The sequence below is a fragment of the Panthera tigris genome, chromosome D3, assembly GCF_018350195.1.
Source record: "Panthera tigris isolate Pti1 chromosome D3, P.tigris_Pti1_mat1.1, whole genome shotgun sequence".
Lineage (NCBI taxonomy): Eukaryota > Metazoa > Chordata > Mammalia > Carnivora > Felidae > Panthera > Panthera tigris.
In genome coordinates this window covers 38,946,326-38,969,765 of record NC_056671.1, presented here as the reverse complement: position 1 = coordinate 38,969,765, position 23,440 = coordinate 38,946,326, and the positions used below count along the sequence as shown (strand labels likewise).

Sequence of the window (23,440 nt, the reverse complement as noted above, 5' to 3'; positions counted from 1 at the left end):
AACTCAAAGTAGAAAAAAATGAGAGTACGGGCTCCTGGGTGGCTCAGGCGGTTAAGCGTCCGACTTCAGCCAGGTCACGATCTCGCGGTCCGTGAGTTCGAGCCCCGCGTCGGGCCCTGGGCTGATGGCTCAGAGCCTGGAGCCTGCTTCCGATTCTGTGTCTCCCTCTCTCTCTGCCCCTCCCCCGTTCATGCTGTGTCTCTCTCTGTCTCAAAAATAAATAAAACGTTAAAAAAAATTTTTTAAAAGAAAAAAATGAGAGTAATCATCACTAAAGATTAAGCAGAAATTAAACCTACGTGTTTCCTCTGAAGACCTTCCAGGTCTAAAGAAGGCCTGAAAATCCTTTTCAACAGCTACAGTGACACCTAGTGTCCAGAAAGAGAAGTGAGGCCGTTCTCAAGTTGAGAGTTGACTGAAGGTTGCTTCAGATCCTTCTGCCAACGATTAGTTAAAATGGACCACTTTGGGCTCCTGACATCTCAGAAATGTTAACAGAAAGTCACCAGCGTGGACAATGGTAAGAATCATGGAGAAACTTAACTCTCCTAACCAGACAGCAAATTATTTGCTGAATTATTTGCAAATTCAGATTAAAAGTAGACAAAAATTATTAGTAGAAAGGTCAAACGACATCCACAGAGAGAAAATGGGCTAAATAGGGGCACCTGGGTGGCTCAGTCGGTTAAGCTTCTGACTCCCGGTTTGGGCTCAGGTCATGATCTCACCATTGGTGAGTTCAAGCCCCACACTGTCAGCACAGAGCCTGCTTGGGAGTTTCTCTCTTCCTCTCTCTCTGTCCCTCCTGCATTCTCTCTCAAAATAAATACATAAACTTAAAAAGGTAGTTTAAAAAAAGTTAAAATGTTTAATGATATGGGGAAAACACTTAGGATATCCTGCTGGTGAGGGGAGGGAAGGAGCTACATAACAGAGAATGCCCCAACTTTGTAAAAAATATTTTAAAATACATGTACTTTTACATAATACCCCAGAAGTTAATAACAGTGTTTGCCTTTGAGCAACAGGATTAAAGGTGACTTTTCCCCCTTTTTTGTAAATGTCTATTGCTTTGGCAATAAAAATACAATTATTTTTTTTTTTTTACCAAAGGCAAAAATCTAAATTAGAAGAAAAGTGGAAGATACCAACATGCCATAAATCAGATCAATAAAAGGGTGATTGGTTTTTACTAAAACTGGAGAGGAAATTATGCATCAAATCGGGTAGGAAGAAAGTGTTGGTAAGTATACCATTTATAAACTATGTCACATTATTTCCTGCTGCTATTTTCATTATCTCACTACAACTGGGTCTATTTAAACACTGCCCCTCCTGGCTCTGTACAGCAGATACGGGGGGCCGAGTTGGCAACTCAAATGTCTCAGGGGTCAGGAGCACATTGAAAATGCGTGAATACAGCCACTGTAGGAAGCGGAGAGGGCTCTGGGGTCTGAGGAGGGCATACTTCATCAGAAGACACACAAAATCAAATGCCTTCGCATCTTCTCTCTGCCATCCAAATGCATGGAAGGCACTTGTCTCATGCATCGGACTGAGACCTCCCGAAAGCAAATACTAGTTTTAATTCATTATAGCCCTGGTGCTTAGCACGCTTCCTGAAAGGTCAGAACGTGATAGCTGAGTGAATGTCTCGCCAAATGTCCCTACCGCCGTGTACTTGTTTAGCTATCCTGGGTGGTCAGAGTCAATGTCTTGCCAGGACACTTTTATCAGAGGACAGCATAGCCAGAACCTGGCCAAGTTCCTGGATTCTGGAGGCAACCCACTCAGATCTTCAACGAGTCCTTTAACCTCCCTGAGGCTTCGCTCTCAAATCCGCACCGTGAGGACAATGGTAATGTTTCATACGGCTGTGCTGAGGATGACTTGAAATTATACTTTGGAAATACGTGGAACAGCAGAAGCTTCAGGAATGTTATCTACCACTACGTGGCTGTGCTTCCTGGAGTCGGCGGTTTGCCCTCCGTCCTGCTTCAAACTAAGTACGACTTAGACGGTGCCTGGTTGAAACCTGGGACTGGATCCCCACCCTCACCTTCCCCACTCTTCCTCCACCAACTCCTTCCTCGGGTTTCACCAGGCTCCTGCACCTCCATGCCCCAACATTTCACAGGGAGTGCAACCCTCCGGGATGCCACGTTCTTCACTTTTCAGAAAGAAAGCTTTTCTCCACGGCCCACCGTCATCGATAATTAGCGTAGGAAGAGTGACACTACTCAGAGGAACGCTCTGGACCTGTAAGCATATTGTACCTACTCAAAGCTGCTTGGCTTTGAATTGTATTCCTCCCTAGGCTTCCTGTCTTCTCACTAATAAACATCATTTGAGACTAGGCCCTGCAAATTCTTATTTTTTATTGCCAGGATGTGGGCTCCCTCGGCTTTGATGTACCTTTAGAGAAGTTCTACCTTAAGAATTTCACAACCACCCTTGGGGCGCCCGGGTGGCTCAGTCAGTTAAGCATCTGACCTCAGCTCAGGCCATGATCTCATGGCTCGTGAGTTCGAGCCCCACATCGGGCTCTGTGCTGACAACTCGGGAGTCTGAAGTCTGATTCAGATTCTGTGTCCCCCTCTCTCTCTGACCCTCCCCTGCTTGCACTCTGTCTCTCTTTCAAAAATAAACAAACATTTAAAAAAAATTTTTTTTAAAGAATTTCACTACTACCCAGATATGAATCCCCTACTATTTATACATGGGTGATTTTCTGTTTTTTAACTCAGATAATATCAGCATTGTATTAATTTTCCTTTTTATTGGGGAATCGGGACACTAATGTGGGCAATGACTCAGGAATTAATCCCACTGTATGAGTCAATTTTTCAGAGTAAAGTCTATAAATACTACAGAGTTAAATGTAAATTATGGGCATATCCTAAACAAAAATATTGAAATACTTGTTTTCTATCTAAAGCTCCAAAGCCATCGTACAAGTATTATGTATTAGGTTAAATAATACACCATTAATGTTGTTGTATACACCTAGTAGTAAACAGAAATAAAACTTATCTTCCATTTCTTTCTTTAAGAAGGAGAAGAATTAGGGGGCGCCTGGGTGGCTCAGCCGGTTAAGCGTCCAATTTTCGCTCAGGTCATGATCTCATGATTTGTGGGTGCAAGCCCCACATCAGGCTCTGTGCTGATGACTCAGAGCCTGGAGCCTGTTTCAGATTCTGTGTCTCCCTCTCTCCCTGCCCCTCCCCGGCTTGTGCTCTCTATTTCTCTCCCAAAAATAAATAAATGTTAAAAAAAAATGTTTTTTAAAGGAAGGAGAAGAATTACAAAAGGCAAAACAAAACAACAAAAAAAGGTCAAAACAAGGTTAAAAGGGAAAAGAAGTCAAATTGTATAAGGTAATTGTATCAGAGCACCTTGTTGCTGCCAAAGATTTTAAATAAAAACCAGATGAATCAGATCATGAGACTGGAAGAGGTGTTTACAAAATCATTATCAATCATCTTCGGGAAAGCAAAACAAATGAAAAAGATATTATCAGAGGGTTGAAAATTGGCAAATATTTCAAGTTTCAGAAAGTATCGATTACAGATTAATAAACTTGATATTAATAACCAGCAACATTTCACAATAGGTTATTAAAGAGACGGTTTATGAACATGAAAAAAATCACTAATTAGTAACCATGTTATCTAAAAATCAATCATAACATCTACATTTTCTTTTCTTTTTGGTAAGGACATTAGCTAGCTGCAGTAGATTGGGAATCAAGATGCATGAATTTATATGGCCCTGGACAAAATCACTTGATCTGGGACTACATATCCCCAAATGTGTTCCCTGTAAGTCCCGAATAGCTCTTTGTCTAGAAAGGTTCTGTGGTGAAAGTTTGTTCTGCAGTGTGAAATACACTGCAGAAGGATTCATTTAAACAAAGATCAGTAAGATCTTTGTTACAGATTGTTACAGAATTCTGTCTTGAATAAGTTCACAGTGAGTGCATAGTCAATTTCCAAGAGTGAGCTATTGTGTGCAGGGTTTCCCAACTTGATTGCATAGAGAACAAATTTTTTCCAGAGCATCTTCTAAGACAAGGCTTCTGCAGAACTCTGAGAAATGCTATGCTCAAAATCCCCTCCAGTTCTAACTTATTATGGTTAATTATAAACTATTAATGTCAATATAGTCACTGTTGCTATAATTAAACCCCATGGTTTAGAAATGTGTCAAATTTTCACACACACACACACACACACACACACACACACACACAAACAATAAAAACTGAAATATATATTTGTGAACTCTGGAACTTATACATTAAGTGATTCAAAATCCAGTCTCAAACTAAATTTTAAGGCAACTTTAGATGCAGTTAAACTTATTTTCCTATTAGTTTTTGTTCTGGGAGCTATTAAAGTTTATCTCCTGATAGGCTATCATTCATTTCATTTAAATTGCATGTTAATTCACTTACACAGAGAAGCAGGAGGACAGGGGAGGAGGGATGGAGAGATCAGCGGCTTTATAATTCAGTTAGGTAATCCTGCATCCGTAATTAGATGAGAAAAACCTTTTAACTCTATCCCATATTTGAAAGAAACCCTGAGATATGTTCCAGATACAGCACAAAAGGAATAAGCTTTGATAAACAGTATCATTCTGTAACAAAAACCTTCTCCAATCACATTTAAACTACAAATATGCACTTTAAGTCTTATTTAAAAAATACTTTGTAGGATTGATGAAGACTTTCTAAGGCCAGTTAATGTGTATGATCTATATATGCATGTATATGCATGTCGATTCTAGAGGCACCGGTCTCTATTTTAAAAAACAAAAGCATGCCTCTTTTTTTGATTCCACATCCTACAGCCAGTGCCCTTGACTGGCTAATGTTTCCAGGGAAATCTCAGGCTCCCCAAGCCCTCAGGTTCCTCAGTTTAGTAAACTCTAAGAGAAGGCAACCTCTCCCTTTCCTGCCTACAATCCAACTCCCAATTCTCTATTTACCTAGCATTCCAGAAATACATTTACTTCTTGGCCAGACATTTCATAATCACCGCGGTCTTAATCTAATCCTCACGCTAATTAGATTGTCACCCTCTACATTTACCAGTGAGGACACCCAGGCTAGGCTGGGAGAGGTCATACGTACAATAGAAGGAACAAGGACCTTGCTTTCTGGCCACTCCCACCCTGCCTCATGGCTCCACAGTAGCCTGTGGTCACAACCTGCAAACAGCAGGATGCTTTTCTATAGATTCTGACCTATTTATAGAGGGCAGCTATGAGTTACTTCATTTCTCTCAATCTCAAATTCCCCAACTGTAAAATCGGCATATTGTTGTACACACTTTGTAGAGAGACGAGGATTGTATTAGTCAGTGCATGTAAGAAACTAACCATGGATTTGGGTACATAATAAATGCAAATTAATTACTTAAAGGGCCTATTGATTACTTAATTCATTTATCCATCCAAAAAATGTAGAGTGCGCCAGGCAAGGGAGTCACGGGCATTGCCCTCGTGTATTTTATAGCTATTTTACTATAATTATTTTCATTTGTAAGAGCACTTAACAGAGAAAGAAACCAGAAAGCTGAAGACTAAGTAATGCTAATACCCCATGAAGCAAGAATAGTACTGTGTGGTAGGGGATATGTAGGTAGGCCAAAGTATTTTTAAATAATAGCAACAAATTAGAAAAATTAAGTTTATAACACTTTTCAAAACGTAGTCATACCTCTCTTTTCCAAAACTTCTATTTACCTCTTCACACTGATTTCCTGGAAGCAGAATTTCAGTCAGCACATAGATTTAAAGAATACATGGGGCTTCTGAGTGGCTCAGTTAAGCGTCCCACTCTTGATATTGGCTCGTGGCTCAAGCCCATGGGATCAAGCCCCACATCAAGCTCTGTGCTGAAAGCACAGAGCCGGCTTGCAATTCTCTCTATCCCTCTCTCTCTCTGCCCCTCTCACTGCATGCTCGCGCACTCTCTCTCTCTCTCTCAAAATAAATAGACTTCTGTGCTAATGTTTATATATTTTTGAGAGAGTGAGAGAGAGACTGGGGGAGGGACAGAGGATCCCAAGCACCCACCACTTCTTTTTTCCACTTCTCTAGTCTACACATATTTCTACTGAAATACCCTTTCCTTCACAGAACTGCTCCTGCTCCCCTCACCATTTTGTATCTATCTTAATAAACCTATTTTTATTTTACATTCCATCCATTTGCACAAACAACATTTTACCTCCCCTCCCTTTCTTACACTTTCTTTTTTTTTTTTTAATGTTTATTAATTTTTGAGAGAGAGAGACAGGGCGTGAGCAGGGGAGGGGCAGAGAGAGAGGGAGACAGAATCCGAAGCAGGCTCCAGCTCTGAGCGGTCAGCACAGAGCCCGACGCGGGGCTCGAACTCACAGACTGTGAGATCGTGACCTGAGCTGAAGTCGGACGCTTAAAGGACTGAGCCACCCAGGCGCCCCTTTCTTATGCCTTCTTAAGAGCATCCTGCAAATTAGAGTTTTCACACAGTGCCTAGTATCCGGTTTCCGACCGAATGAATTTGTGTGGTACTTTGAACTTACTTAATGAAGTCTAGTCATTCAGGCATGTTCTTGAACTAATCCTCCGAAGTAATGTTAATAGCACACTTTTCCCTCTAGAGGGAGCCGAGGAACTTCCTTCGGCTCCACTCATGTGTGTCAAGGACAAAAGGGAATGCTCATACACCTAAATCATTAACCATGGGATATAGCTTTGATGGGCAGTATAAATAGAATTGGATTGGAGGGAAAAAACTATATTTTCTTGGAACCCTTTTCTGCCCAGGACCAACCTTCTAATGGCTCTCACTCACACACACGGTAGGAAAAGATTACTCCTATCCTTGGAAGAGAAAATGAAGAACGTAAGAACACATACACAAGGGGGGTGTACAGCAAGATGCTCAGGCCTTTTACTAGTCCAGGTAAAAAGACTTATTCTGCTTGTTCCACGCAGTTAAGATACCACATAGTGCTCTTGGCACAGATGTCTATGTAGTATTGAGGAACTCTCCATTCATTCAGATCTTGGGATCCCCAGGACTGAATTTTTTTTTTTTTTTACATTTATTTATTTTTGAGAGAGAGAGACGGTGTGAGCAGGGGAGGGGCAGAGAAAGAGGGAGACACAGGATCCGAAGCAGGCTCCAGGCTCTGAGCTGTCAGCACGGAGCCCGACGTGGGACTCGAACCCACGAACCGTGAGATCATGACCTGAGCCGAAGTCGGACACTTAACCGGCTGAGCCACCCAGACGCCCAGGACTGAATTTAATGATACCAACATTCAGACACTGATCACGTACTGACCTGATAATAAGTGGAATTGGTATAATGATCCTCTTTCTCTGAAATAATAAAAACAAACACTGGGAAGATAAACTCATTTGCTTAGGGGCACGAACCTAATTAGCTTTGAACAAACATCAGCACCAGGGTGATTTATGATGGTTGAATAATTATTTCAGACTGAATTCTAATTTCCAATAAACTTTTAACTTAATCAAAACAAGCATAAGTTATTTAAGACAGATTAGGATATTAAGCTGCTCCAAAAGGAAAATATTTTTACAACATGCTGAAGAGTATTTTTGTTGCTTGTAGGGTTTTTGTTTCGTGTCGTTTTCCTAAAACAGTAGTAAGGCTCTGAGTTCATCATTCAGTTTTAATGAAAAACTTTTCTTTGGAAGTTTGGTCCAGAAAATTTTGCTTAAGTTAATTGTAAACGTGCAGGTTTGGAGTTCGGACACAAGCCTGCCCTAACGCATACAAACACACTCACACACATGCTTGCACGTGGACACACACACACACACACACACGCATATTTGCTACCCTGAGCACAAAGCACACTCTTTGCCTGATTTATCTTAGCCTTCTTTTTTCCCTTTTTCCCTTCTCTCTCTCTCACCTGTTCTCCTTTCATAGTTGGATTCGAAATTAAGGGAGGGCGATGAAGCAGAAGCTTGGTGGAGGGAGGGCAGAGATTATTGTAGAGGGTACGAGGGGTTTACAGAACGTTGGACAAAAAGAGACAAGAGATGAAAAGAGTTATCGAATAGCACTGGATTTCTTTATTGCCCACTCCAAGCATAATTTTAAGTGACTTCGAGCCTATCAAAATTCACTCAGCGTGAACCATTGCACATGAGTAAGGACATCAATAGAGTAAGCAGGTACTCAAGACTGCTTCCAGGGTTACGATTCTAAAACGAGGGCCAAAATCGGGTGTTCATTCTTCTCTTTGATCCCAGTACTACAAACGGGATGTGTAACTGGTATGATAGTACTGGTCCCAACGTGTCTGGATTCATAATTCACAGAATCAGAGGATTTCTGCTTCCGGAAAGGAAGCTGACACTAGCAGCATCTAGGAAAGAAAGGATGAATCACAAAAAGCATACCTTAATGAAGGCAGCGTGGCAAGGATGCCGTGGGAACTACACGAACTAGAATTTCAGATTAGGGGAAATCTTTCCAGGGTGAGTTATCACCAACTGTCTTCTTCTGGGGGCAGGTAGTTGGCTGGTTTTAGGTGAGGACTGGAGGAAAATAAAATCCGCAAGGATTTTGGCAGCCCGATGGACTGAATGGAAATGTGAAGTATCCAAAATGAGGCCAGTTTCCCACCCTTCAAAGGGCTCTTGCTGAATTCTGGAATTGCAAGTAGGAGGTTGGGGAACCAAAGGCTTTGGAAGGCAGAGTGAAATTTGCCATAGTCTCTTAGAACCCATATATTACTAGTAGGAGGATAGCTGAGTACTATTGCACTGGAAGCCTCTTTGGCAGAATCCAGTAAATAAACACATATTATCACCCAGTAATCCAATTTCTGGGTATTTACCCAAGGGAGACAGTATTGTATACCCCTTCCCCAAAGATTAGCACAAGGATGTTTACGGTGATTGGGGTGCCTGGGTAGCTCAGTTAAGCATCTGATTCTTGATTTTTCCTCAGGTCATGATCTCCCAGTTTATGGGATTGAGTCCCACATCGGGCTCTATGCTGACAGTGCAGAGCCTGCTTGGGATCCCCTTTCTCCCTCTCTCTCTCTCTCTCTGCCTCTCCCCTGCTCGTGCTGTCTCTTAATGAACTTAAAAAAAATGTTTAGGGGCGCCTGGGTGGCTTAGTCGGTTAAGCATCCGACTTCGGCTCAGGTCATGATCTCACGGTCTGTGAGTTCGAGCCCCGCATCAGGCTCTGTGCTGGCAGCTCAGAGCCTGGAGCCTGTTTCAGATTCTGTGTCTCCCTCTCTCTGCCCCTCCCCCGTTCATGCTCTGTCTCAAAAATAAATAAACGTTAAAAAAAAATGTTTAAAGAATATTTATAGTGATTTTATTTGTAATAGCCAAAATTGAGGGAAACCCCTAGTAGAACTGATAAATAAGTATTGTTATATTTATACACAATAATACACAGCAAATAAACAAAACAAATCACCACTCTTTACACCAGCACGAGTGAATCTCACTGACAAAATGTTCAGGGAAGAAGACCAAGGAATAATGCATACTGTGTGACTCCATTTATATGTAGTCCAAAAATGAACAAGGGGTGCCTGGGTGGCCAGTCAGTTAAGTCACCAACTTCAGCTCAGGTCATGATTTCACGGTCCATGAGTTCGAGCCCCGCATCGGGCTCTGGGCTGATGGCTCAGAGATCAGAGCCTGGAGCCTGCTTCGGATTCTGTGTCTCCCTCTCTCTCTGCCCCTCCCCCGTTCATGCTCTGTCTCTCTCTGTCTCAAAAATAAATAAACGTTAAAAAAAAAAATTAAAAAAAAAAAAAGAACTAGAAAGAAGTTTAAGGATCACCGTGACCAGCTCTAGTCTACACATGAGGAAACCGAGGTTCAGAAAATCCAAATGTAACCTTGCAAATGTCCCACAGGTAATATATTCGTTTGTTCAATAGGCAATTAATGGGCACTTGTCGAGGCTGTACTAAGATACGAGTTACACAAGACAGATACATGACTCGCTTTCATAAAGCCAACGATTTAGCCCGAGACAGAAATTAAAAGAGATAACCTAAACACTAAGTATATAATTGCATACTGTGATAGATGTTGTGAAAGAGTGACACAAGGCGTTTTCGCAATCACCTTTGGGACTAGCACCCAGCTCACCTGGCTAACAGAGTAGCTTGACTTCAACAACATTGCCTTGTTCCATAAACTGAGCTCTTTAAAAACGAGGAGCAAATCATAGATCTACATGAATTCGTTTCTCCATATTTAAAAGGCAACCTTTAGTTACAAAGCATCAGCCAAACAGTAAATACATTTTAAGGAATGATTCCCTCCCGAGGCTTGCCAAAGAAAAGACCCAGTTTCATCAGACAAGGCACTGACAAAATCATCGGACCTAAAATTTGCTTCCTGTTGGTTAAATCCCAGTTCCTTAGCTTCATAAGGTTTGTGGCCTGGCAAGGGTCTCTCGACCACTTTCCCCTAACAGAGCAGGCTTTGATGCCTGTTTATTTGGTATCTATCTGGATCCAACGGTTATACGCATTAGCCAACTCAGAAAACAGAACTGAGATAAACCAATCTGAAGACAACCAGGATATCCGTAATAAAATTAAAATACACAACACATCTGATATCTTAACCAACTTACGATCTATTACTTTGGGGATTTGTTCTGAAAGACGCCAGCTACTGCTCACTATCTGCTCGGAGCAGATTGTCTCTGCAGAAAGGCTGGTCCAATTTTCCTGCAACAGAACAGAAGCTGTTAAGTAACCTCAGTTTTCTTTGATACAAAACAGCCGTAATACCACTGTCTTAAGTCTGGTTGCCTGAGAAGTAGACCCTGAAACAACGATTTGAGTGAAAGGAGTTCATTTTGGATCTTACCCTAGGAAGCCCCCGTGGGAAGGAAGATGGTGGAGAAAGAGAGAGAAGGCAAGGGCTGTGCACACCTGGGACTCATCAGGCTGGCAACCACGAGGAGACTGCGCGAGTTGGACCACCTGAGGGGCGGTGGGCTGGGCTACATATGCACCAGCTCCCAGCTATCATCATAAGAGGGCTGCTGGGCGGGGGGGGGGGCAGTGGATCCCCCATACCTCCAGCTGCCCCTGCGTGGACTGAGCACACAGCTATAGCCAGCCAGAAAAAGCCCACACGCAAAGAGTGACAGCGATTTGCACTAAGAAGTCATCTGTGCACAGGGAAATGGCAAATGCTGAGAGCGTACGGATGGCCACCACCAGCGTCAGCTGGACACGTATCTCAATTAGTGGAGCATTCAAGAACCTGGATTCTTAGACACAAGTGTAAGACATGTAGGAAAAGCACTGGTTAATCGGTTAAGTAGAAATCAGGTAGACATCTGTTTACAACAGCAACTTGCTTTAAAAAGAGAAAACCAGGGGCACCTGAGGGTGGCTCAGTAGGCTAAGCATCTGACTTCGGCTCAGGGCGTGATCTCACAGTTTGTGATTTCGAGCCCTGCATTGGGTTCTCTACTGTCAGCGGGGAGCCCGCTTCAGCTCTGTCTCCCTTTCTCCACCCCTCTGCAGCTCGCGCTTTCTCTCTGCCTCAAAAATAAATAAAAACATCAAAAAAAATGATTAGGGGCACCTAGGTGGCTCAGTCGGTTAAGTGTCCGACTTCGGCTCGGGTCATGATCTCACGGTTGGTAGATTCGAGTCCCATGTCGGGCTCTGTGCTGATAGCTCAGAGCCTGGAGCCTGGTTCCGATTCTGTGTCTCCCTCTCTCTCTGTTCCTCCCCTGCTCTCACTCTCTCAAAAATAAAGATTAAAAATTTTTTTTTAATTTTTTTAAAATAAAAATTGAAAAACGCCATAGGAATAAAGCTATTCTTTTCTTCATTTTATTACTTAGACTGTGGGACATCTATGTGGCCTACGTCTAATGATTAAAGGAATTACTTTTCTCAATAGTAAGATCACCCTGAGTCTTCACAAGCTGCTAGAATCTTCCTGTTTAGCTTCAGTGGAAGAATGACCCAATAGCGGTCATGTATGGCATTAAGGAATTTCAATAGATGATAAATAGATAATGATAGATATGAGATAAGCAATGTATATACAAAATATATATATATATATATATATATATCACTTATTTTTTTTCCTTAATGAAAGAAAAAGAACCTAAATGAAACTCAAGGTATTGTTAGCTTCAAATACATCTTTATCATAATATATTATTTTCTAATACATTCCTCTAAGGTTAAGAAAAGGAATTATGAAATCAGTTAAGAATTTTGTAGCACTGGGTTTTTAACTAGATCATTCAACTTAAGATCAGATCAATTCTCTTTTCTCTGACAGATGAAGTCATTAGTATGATGTCATTTCCCTTGTCCCACCTCACGATTTTTGTTATATTTTCATACTGTCAAGATCTAACAATTTACGGTCTTTTCTATGGCCTGATTTTCACAACTGTGCGATATTTACTTGATATTTAAGCGAAGGCACTGCTCCTCACCCTTTCCTGTAGTAAAGTGACATTGCTAAACTCTATTTTAACTTTTCGTTTGACAAAGTTCATGGCCAGTTTTTTCAAGAAGGGCCCTTGAGCACCAGGAAACTTTGAGACAGACGGCTGGAGAGGGGCCTGGGTGGCTCAGTCAGTTGAACATCTGACTCTTGATCCCAGGGTCATGGGACTGTGCCCTGTGTCGGACTCTGCACTGAGTGTGGAGCCTGCTTGGGATTCTCTTTTTCTCTCCCTCTGCCCCTCTCCCCAACTCACGTGGGTGCTTTCACTCTCTCTCTCAAATTAAAAACAAACAAAACAGATTTGTTTGTTTATCTATTCTTGCCTTTATTCTTGAGTGACATCTTGGCTAGGAATAATACCCTTACTTCATACTTTCCTTTTCAGATCTACCTTGTAGCCTTTTCTTCCTTAAGTTATTGAATATTGCTCTGAATATTTCCTGTAGAAATGTCAAGGATTTTTCTCTTACTCTGCAAGTACTCATATTGAACATTTCGCATCCATTTTCCTAGAACATGACGAGGGGATTATTTTGATTATGCGTGTTTCTTTTTCTTTCTTTCTTCATTTCTTTAAGGCAAGGTTGTCCCTTCTTTGTGAGAGAAACACCTTCTCCTATTTTTCCCGTTTCCTCCTAAGAGCCATTTCCTCTACACCTTGGTCAACGAACTACAAAGTCACCCATGGCATTCGTCTCTCTCCTCAAGTGGGGCAGGATTCCGTGGACCCACCACGGTGGCTCTGAGGAGTAAAGTGAAGTCACCACGCTCTAGGGTGGTCTATTTTGTTCCGTCTGCAGTTTCCTTTTTCTTTCCCTAGCCACCACTTTTTGATGCTAATGGCATTGAACTTTTTCTATTGATGACGATTTTTGGGGCCCTTTACTATTTTTGTTACATTTCTGGCTAGAAAGGTATTCTAAAAGGGAGTTTTAGTCTTTGATCTTAACATAGATGTCTCCCGAATTTATATTTCTTAAGCTCCCTAGCTAATTCATATGCTCCCCGTGGTCAGGATCAGTGGTTCATGTACTCCTGTGCCCAACAGTACCTACTATTCCTCGCTTAGGATATACTTAACCTCTCTGAGACTCAGTGTGACTTTATCTACAAAAGGAGACTGAGATCTTCCCAGATGCAATGTATTGCAAGGTTGTGGCAATGAGAAAAATGAATGAATGTGCACTAATAGATTTCAGCACACTTTCTCACATTCAAGAGAAAAGATATTATTGTGGTTTCCACATTCTCCTTACGTGAACTGAAGAATTTGCTCAAGTGTTTAGTCTTTGACCTTTTGGGGTACAATAGTAGTTATAATAGTTACCAGGTTTCTCAGAGACTTTATTCTCTATTGTATTTTATTGGAATGGCTGTTACAGTGGATAAATTCAAATTTTCCTTTTTTTAACATTTTTTTCACAGAGACCTTAACACCTTGAAAACAGATATTCATTCCTGATTGGCATAAATAACAATGTTTATTTTTAAATGGTCCATTCATTTTTTTGTAACCTGAAATAAGATAATACACCATAAGAGAATACAAAGCAGCTCAAAAAGAGAGAGAAGAAAAATAGAGATAAAGCCCAGGAAGCAGTATGTTTTTTTGAATCTATTTATACTGTTCACACTGCATAGATTAATACAGAAAAGCCACATAAAAGGACTTTTCTCTTTGGTCCACTCCAGAGACAGGCAAAGTAAAAGATGAACGGCTGATCACACAGAGCTGGGAGGCCCATGTAAGCTTTACCATGTCGTAAACCAAGAAGATAAAATTCCCAAAACCAAAAGCAGTGTGCTGGTTTATGACAATAAGTGGAAGCCCACCTTAATCCTATGCCACATGAGGATCCATAGGCTCCTTTCAAAGCCAATAACTTTATACTGACAGAGATCGGCAAGAGTTTGACAGATGGGTTTATTTTTACGGCTGAGCTTTCTTAGGATTCTGCCAATACGGCACCGATCTACGGAGGGCAGGGATTGCTTAACTTTGTTTTCTTCTTCCAAGAATTCATCGATATCTCTGTTCCTCTTTGTAGATGTTCCATCTCAGAAAGATAATGAAAGACATTCAACTCTCCGGATCCACTCACCTTCACTTCCTGAGATCAAAGGGTCACTTCTTACCACTGGTCCTTTTCTGCCCAAGCCTCAGGAACCACCACCCCACAGACTTACAGTAAAGGCCCATGGAAGGAGCACTCTCGGGGTCATGACATCTAGGGGTTTGGTAAACTTGGGGTGCCTCATGGTCCCATATGAATGTGAGGTCCACAGATGAAATGAGCCCAACAGTAGGGTGTAGGAAACCTGGCTTACAATGACAACATATTTCAAAGCTGGGTATGTTTTATTTACAAATAATATTTAGATACAGAGGTTAATCAGATGTTCTCAAAGATCCCCACTGGGTTAGCACAGACATACCAGAGAGGAAAGATGATACATTTCTGTGTTTCTGCCACACGATAATGACAGCGAGGTCCAGGGGTGGTTATGCCCAGACATCTCAGTAGACATGGTGCCAGATCACTTGCAAACTACAAGCATTGGGTTTATTTTTTTTTTATAGATCCTTCCGAATAATTTCCCTTAATCCCTTCATTCCCATTAAGTACACTGTACAATTATATATCAATTATATGACTTCAGATCAACTTAAACTCCTTCTTCAATTGTCATGAGTTCATGACGCAAAAAATATTTATGAATAAATCACATTTAAATTTTAACCCCCTCTGCTCCCTCTCGTCGCCATTCTCCCTGTGAATTTATTCCACCTGTGCATCATACGAGATAGCCCTACAGTTGATAAGAGAGTGTTTTCATTCATTTACTATCATCAATAGTATCCATTCTGGAAAGTGTAGCATACTGGAATTCTCTAAGTAGATCTTAATATCAGTCATACCATATATGCTAATACTGGCTTTTTAAAAAACTATTAAACGTAGACATCGATATTCTAAAGCCAAAGGATTTCTTACTAAAGGTCAAATTCTCTCTCTGTCCTCAGTAGCTCTCCAACTCAGTGACTGTGGTGAAACCCAGACTATGGGGTTCTAATGACTTCAGAGAGATGTGCATTATCCACATGGGAGTGGAGCAGAAGTCATACTATGGCAATGAAGATGACTTTTTTCATACACACGTAGATCTCTATACTGCATTGCCCAAAACAGTTACTTTATTGTTCCCACTGTATTGTCACGCTTCGGAGAGCTGAAAAATGCTTTTCCCATTTGCAGGGTTATTTATTCCTGATGTGCATGATTTTTATAACTCAACAATGTAATTTTAATTTGTGGAGGGGAAAAGAAAGGCTCCCACTAGTAAGGTACTATTGCAAATGTGTAGCCCGATGACGACATAGTATTTATAAAGCCCCACAGCTCTGTCCAAGGACACTGCACCCCATAATCAGACCCTAGTGTATCCCCAGCATGGAATCTGTGGGTCTAGTTGCTCTTCACAGGGCTGCTAAAAAACAGAGTCATGGGCAAGGCATGCATACAGATCTATCACTTGTCTTAGTTTGACATGGAAAAAGAAATCTGTATTTCCCAAGGATTTCTGCACAGAGGGTAAACACCCCGTATCAAACACTTGAGAGAACTGAGACCAAGAAACTGAGTTCTTGAAAAGTTAAACTCCTCCTTTTTAAAAAGTAATATAAATATATGCCTTGTAAGACCTGAGGGACTAAGCCGTAAAATTTGCCTTTGCTCAATTGGATCTGAGACCTGAACTCAGTGAAGCCTTTAATTCCATATTTGAAGGTGACAAACTCCATTCCTTCACTTCTCCAGCATGTCTTTTTAAAATATTATAAAGGACACAGTACTGCACTCAGTTTTTCAGCAAAAAGGATTGCTGCTTAGATTCACAGAAAGATGCATCAAGGGCGAAAGTAAACAAACAAGACAGAATCTTTAGAAAAAAAAGAACCTTAAAAATAAATTGTGTTGCAAAACTACTTTTGCAGTTACAGTGTTGTATTTGGCCCCGCTATGTTTCAGAGGCACTGCCTTAATATAAACAGAATCTTCTAATGCACTTTTTCAAAACAGTGCTTCTCAGCCAAGGACTAGCGCGAATTCATTCTACTGCTAGGTGCTGACGACACTTTGGTTTGCTTTACTGGCAACGTTTTGGCAACGCATCCTATACTAAGAGGAAGGCTGGTAACCAGGCATATGACAAGAGCCAGATCCACTGTGTTACTTCTTTTCGTGCTTCTTGGTTAATTCCCCCACGCCCAGCTGGAAGTTGCCCTGGTTGTCACCGGTTCTGTCTTCCCTCTGCCGGCTCTCCTGGGACACTTGCTGAACAGCTTGCAGGATGGCATTCTGCACGATCTGTTTGCTGGCTTTCTGCAGCTTCACCTCTTCAGGCTCATTTCCAGGTTTCTCACCTAGCAAAGAGTATGTAAGGGAGGTAAAAAGAACAAAATTAATTTCAGGAGCTGTTATAGGAAGGGCATGCAGGAAAGGTGAGACCACTGGACTTCAAGCTGTAGTACAAAGCTGTAATCATCAAGACAGTACGGTACTGGCACGAAAACAGACACTCAGATCAGTGGAACAGAATAGAGAACCCAGAAATGGACCCACAAACCTATGGACAACTAATCTCTGACAAAGCAGGAAAGAATATCCAATGGAATAAAGACAGTCTCTTCAGCAAGTGGTGCTGGGAACACTGGACAGCGACATGCACAAGAATGAACCTGGACCACTTTCTTACACTACACACAAAAATAAACTCAAAATGGATGAAAGACCTAAACATAAGGCAGGAAGCCATCAAAATCCTCGAGGAGAAAGCAGGCAAAAAGCTCCTTGACCTTGGCCGCAGCAACTTCTTACTCAACATATCTCTGGAGGCAAGGGAAACAAAAGCAAAAATAAACTATTGGGACCTTATCAAAATAAAAAGCTCTGCACAGTGAAGGAAACAATCAGCAAACTGAAAGGCAGCCAACGGAATAGGAGAAGATATTTGCAAATGACATATCAGATAAAGTGTTAGTATCCAAAATCTATAAAGAACTTATCAAACTCAATACCCAAAAGCCAAATAACCCAGTGAAGAAATGGGCCAAAGAAAGACACAAATAGACACTTCTTCAACGAAGACATTCAGATGGCCAACCGACACATGAAAAAAATGCTCAACATCACCCATCATCATGGAAATACAAATCAAAACCCCAATGAGACCTCACACCTGTCAGAATGGCTAACATTAACAACTCAGACAACAGATGTTGGCGAGGATGTGGAGAAAGAGGATCTCTGTTGCACTGTTGGTGGGAATGCAAGCTGGTGCAGCCACTCTGGAAAACAATATGGAGGTTCCTCAAAAAACTAAAAATAGAACTACCCTAGGGCCCAGCAATTGCACTACTAGGCATTTATCCAAGGGATACAGGTGTGCTGTTTCGAAGGGACACATGCACCCCAATGTTTATAGCAGCACTATCAACAATAGAGCCAAAGTATGGAAAGAGCCCAAATGTCCATCGATGGATGAATGGATAAAGAAGATGTGGTACACACACACACACACACACACACACAGTGGAATATTACTCAGCAATCAAAAAGAATAAATCTTGCCATTTGCAACTACATGGATGGAACTAGAGGGTGTTATGAGGACTTTAAGAGACAAAACACATGAACATAAGGGAAGGGAAGCAAAAATAATATAAAAACAGAGAGGGGGACAAAACAGAAGGACTCTTAAATATGGAGAACAAACAGAGGGTTGCGGGAGGGGTCGAGGGAGGGGGATGGGCTAAATGGGTAAGGGGCACTAAGGAATCTACTCCTGAAATCACTGTTGCACTATATGCTAGCTAACTTGGATGTAAATTTAAAAAATAAATTAATAAAAATAAATAAATAAAATAAAGTATGGAGAATTAAAAAATAAAACAAATTAAATAAATTAAAAAAAAAAAAAGGAAAGAAAGAAAGATGAGACCATAACGAGGTGCGAGAGTGGCCCAGTTAATTGTGAGGAGCCCTGTACAGACATACTGCTACTGTCTCCCTTTCCAATAGGATCTCCATTTGTTCGCCCCACTCATGAGTCCAATGTATGTTCTCACCATCCCAGAATGCTCTGCTGCTGGCAGTTGTCATGAGAATAGAGTTGTGGCCGATGAGAACCCGCGGGAAAGTTTATGGAAAGGGACAGACTCATGCCCCTTTTGGCCTTTGACACTTACTCCTTCTTCCTATGCAGGACGCAGACATAATGCCTTTAGGTACCACGGGCAACCTCCAATAAGCAAGGAGATGAAAGCCAACATTCTGGCCACGGCCAAGGGAAGAAAAGGAGTCTAGTTTTGAAAGCATTATTCAGTATCCACACCAGCCCTCGACCTTGTACTTCCGGACTTCTTCGTATGTGAGATGAATAAACGCTTCTTTGTTGAATCCGCCATTAGTCAGGTTTTATGTTACTTGTGACCAAATGTATGCCTAGTAGACTTAATTTCACCGGGGCTGGAGAATAGATTATTACTGAATCTATAATAGGTTCAGCCCTGCTCCTCTAATAGCCTCCCGAGGAATGAGGTCATTTATGTACCAGAATCTGTCCTCCATGTTCTAGAACAGGGGTTGGAAAACTTGTTCAACAGGACCAGATGGGAAATATTTTAGACTTGTAGGCCATACCATGTCTGTGACTACTACTCAGCTCTGCTTTTGGTAGCATTAAATCAGCTCTAGACAATGTATAAATGAACGCACATGGTTTTGTTTCAATAACTCGTTACTTACGAAAAGTAGGCTGCAGGCCAGATTTGGCCCACAGGCCATGGTTTGCCAACCCCTGGTCTAGTTAGTGAGAATTTTCTAATTATAAGGCAGGCAGTCTACCCATCATTGATGCTTCCCCTTCATCCTTAGTTAAAAACAATACAAAACCTTGATTTTATTTGGGCAGCTGTGTAACTGGGCCTGGCGAAGTTCTGACCAATGAGGTGAAAGTTCATTTAGTAAAAATTCTAAAAAAGGTCTTTAAAAGGAAATAGGCAGATAAAGGCCCTTTGCCCTCCCCTCATCCCACTGCCTGTGACTCTGACACACTGGCTATCACCACAGGGGTTTTTGCTAACCATGAGGGAATCTTCAGAATGGAAACCATTTTCAGGGATTTGCAAAGACAAGTTAGAAGGAGCCTGAAAACTCAATGACCAAGAGCCACATATCATCCCTTGGCTGCCCATCTCCAGGCCTCTTTCATGTTAGAAAAAATATATGTATCTTATTTGATTCACTGTTGTCTTGAACTTTCTTTTATTATGCAGCAAATGTATTACTAACTCATGCATGGCAGAATGATCATGAATCGAACATTTGACTAAAGTGCAATCATGAGAATTTTTAATTCCACCTGCTTATATTTAGAGTGATAAATAGAATGGGCATCATTCCTCATTCAAAATCATCATTTCAGATGTTTCCTGTATTCGCATATGCTGCTGCCATGAAAATGGATTGAAAACTGGGGGGGGGGGGGGGGGGGGGGGGGGGGGAGGGGCATTCACCAGAATTGATTCATTAACAACAGAATTGATACACCCAGGAAAAGGATGTCACATAAGAGAATACGGAGTCATTCCGGAAGACCAAGCAGCTCTTATCCCTTGAGACAGATAGTTGTCATTTATTCAGCAGCATTTGTGTCACTAGCACTATTTCCTGAGGGATTTAGAGTCTAGTAAACAAGGTAAGATGAATCTATTCAAAACAAAGGGACAATCCTCCCCTCCCTCCCCTCAAAACAAACAAATACCCAGAATAAAATGAGAAATCTACACCAGACTAAGCAGAGAAGGCATCAAATGCTACAATGTGTGTGACATGACACTTACTCAGCACCCCCCGTCTGGCTCCTGAGTACTTAGTGTCCACCATTGTATATTGGTTAGGGCATAGACTTGGCCTTTGTAACAAAGAAACTCAAAAATGCACGAGAAAACTCACACAAGAAAGATATTTATTGCTCTCTCGTGCATCAGTCCAGAGGTACTCCAACGTGTAGGCGGCTCTGCTCCACCAGGTTATCTAAGGGGTCAACATCCTTCTATCTTCCTGCTCTGCCATTTCCTACTATATTGACCTCATCTGCATGAGTAGAGCTGGTTAACCAATATCCCATCTGGGACTGGAAGATAGCCAAAGAGAAAATGGAGGTTGATAAAGATGATTTCCTTTAACAAAATTTTTTTAATGTTTATTCATTTTTGAAAGAGAGAGAGAGAGAGAGAGCATGAGCGGGGAGGGGCAGAAAGAAGGAGACACAGAATCCAAAGCAAGCTCTAGGCTCCGAGCTGTTAGCACAGAGCCCGACACTGGGCTCAAACCCACGAACTGAGAGATCATGACCTGAGCCAAAGTCGGACGCTCAACTGACTGAGACACCCAGGTGCCCCAAGATGATTTCCTTTAAAAGAGTAATCATATAAGTTGCAAACATCACTCTGCTCACATGTCATTGGGGGAAACTGAGTCACACGGCCACACCTAGCCACATGGGAGGCTAGGTAGGAAATATAGGTGCAAACTGGGCAGCCACACGCCATACCGAAACTCAGGGACGTTGTAATGCTAAAACAAAGAGGCAATTACAGGTTTTTGAAGTTACTTCTGTGCAGTGGCCAAGGCTAATTCGAAGAGGAAGAGTACATATTTATGGCAAGTCAAATATGATACTCACGCAGCTCTGTCCACTATCACTACAGAGCACAAATGTGTAGACAAACAGAATAGTTTAAAAGGTTCATGTTGGCTCCTGGAAAGAGTTTCTTAGCCAAACTACATATGTGCTAACTCTAAAACGTCCCTGCTATACAGCTATTCTTCTGTCTTTGGATGGCGGAAGGGCGAATGTAAGGATAAGAGGAAGTTGATTCCTTAATAGGAGAGAGAGAGAGATTCTACCCTAAATTTAGCTGCGACCTAATATCTGAGCTAAATCATCACATCTTCTTCTATCCATTATGAAGATAAATTGATTAAAAAGTCAAAGGCAGCCCATGCCGTGCTGTGTCTAGAGTATCCCTTTGGTGACCTGCAAGGTTGGTGACCCTCGTGGCCCTCATCACCACTTTGCTCTGGGTCATGAATATCTGTAGTGAAGAGTATGGGACAAAGTGGCAACTAGCTGGAACGGGAAAAATGGGGAACAAAAATGAGGCTAAAAGCCATGCAGAGCACTTAGACAATAACAGCAAAATTAAAAAAAAAAATTATATAAAGCACCCAAAAGACCCCAAATAGCCAAAACAATCCTGAGAAAGAAAAAGCAAGAGGCATCACACTTCCTGATTTCAAGCTATATTATAAAGCTACAATGATCAAAACAGTATGGTACTGGCACCAAAACAGACATACAGACCAATGGCACAGATTGTGGGCCAAGAAATAAACCCACGTATGTGTGGTCAACTAATATCGGACAGGGGAGCAAAGAATACTCAATACTTTTCAGGAGAAAAGCCAGTATGTTCAGTAAATGGTGCTGGAGAATTGGATACTTACATGTAAAAATGAAACTCTCTTATACTAGTCACAAAAATTAACTCAAAATGGACTAAAGACTTGAAGACCTGAAACCATAAAACTCCTAAAAGAAAATATGAAGAAAACTCCTTGGAATGAATCTCGGCAACAAGTTTGGGGATAAGGCACCTAAAACACAAGCAACAAAATTAAAAACAAATGGGACTACCTCAAACAAAAAAGCTTCCACACAACAAAAAGAATGATCAATAAATGAAAAGGCAGGGGCGCCTGGGTGGCTCAGTCAGTTAAGCATCCAACTTTTAATCTGGGCTCAGGTCACGATCTCATGGTTCATGAGTTCGAGCCCTGCATCGGGCTCTGTGCTGACAGTGTGGAGCCTTCATGGGATTCTCTCTCCCTCTCTCTTTGCCCCTCCCCTACTCTCTCCCTCTCGTTCATAAAATAAGTAAACATTTAATATAATTTTTAAAGTGAAAAACATTTTTTAAAAAAGATATTCTACAAAAAGGGAAGAAAATATTTGCAAATAACGTATCTGAAAAAGTTACTATCCAAAATACATTTTAAAAAAACTTATACAACTCTGTAACAACAAAAAATAATCTAATTAAAATGGGCAAAGGACCTAAATAGACATTTTTCCAAAGAAGATATACAAATGGTCAACAGCTACATGAAAAGGTGCTCGTTAGTAATCATTAGGGAAGTAGGAATTAAAAATACAAGGAGATATTACCTCATATCTGTTAGAATAATGAGCATCAAAAAGCTAAGAGACAAATGCTGGTGAGGATGTGGAGAAAAGGGAGCCCCTGTGCACAGTTGGTGGGAATGTAAATTGGTGCACCCACTGTAGAAAACAGTATGAAAGTTGCTCCAAATATTGAAAATAGGGGGCGCTGGGTGGCTCAGTCAGTTAAGCGTCTGATTTTTTATTTCGGCTGAGGTCATGATCTCCCAGTTCGAAAGTTTGAGTCCCACATAAGGCTCTGTTCTCACAGTGCAGAGCCTGCTTGGGATTTTCTATCCCTCTTTCTCTGCCTCTCCCCCACTCATGCTTGCTTTCTCTCTCTCTCTCTCTCTCTCTCTCTCTCAAAATAAATAAATAAACTTAAAAAAACTAAAAATAGAATTATCCTATGATCCAACAACTCCACTTCTGGGTATTTCACCAAAAGACACAAAATCACTATCTTGAAAGATATCTGGACCCCCATGTTCATTGCAGCAGAATTTATATTAGCCAAGACGTGGAAACAACTTAAGTGTCCATCAAAGATGAACTGGATAAAGAAAATGTGGGGTATATATACACAGTATACGAAAGAGAAATACCCTGCCATTTGTGACAACATAGATAGACGTGAGGGCAT

The 23,440-nt window shown here is 41.4% G+C and overlaps 1 protein-coding gene across 1 annotated transcript; it reads right to left on the bottom strand.

Moving 5' to 3' along the window:
* Window positions 1-16,335: 16,335 nt before the first annotated feature.
* AKAIN1 (A-kinase anchor inhibitor 1) lies at window positions 16,336-21,124 on the bottom strand. Its single transcript, XM_042961563.1, has 2 exons — window positions 21,031-21,124; window positions 16,336-16,933 (listed from the first exon to the last, which is right to left on the bottom strand). The coding sequence occupies exons 1-2, from the start codon at window positions 21,122-21,124 to the stop codon at window positions 16,740-16,742; spliced, it is 288 nt and encodes a 95-aa protein (XP_042817497.1). The 3' UTR covers window positions 16,336-16,739.
* Between the last annotated feature and the right edge of the window lie 2,316 nt (window positions 21,125-23,440).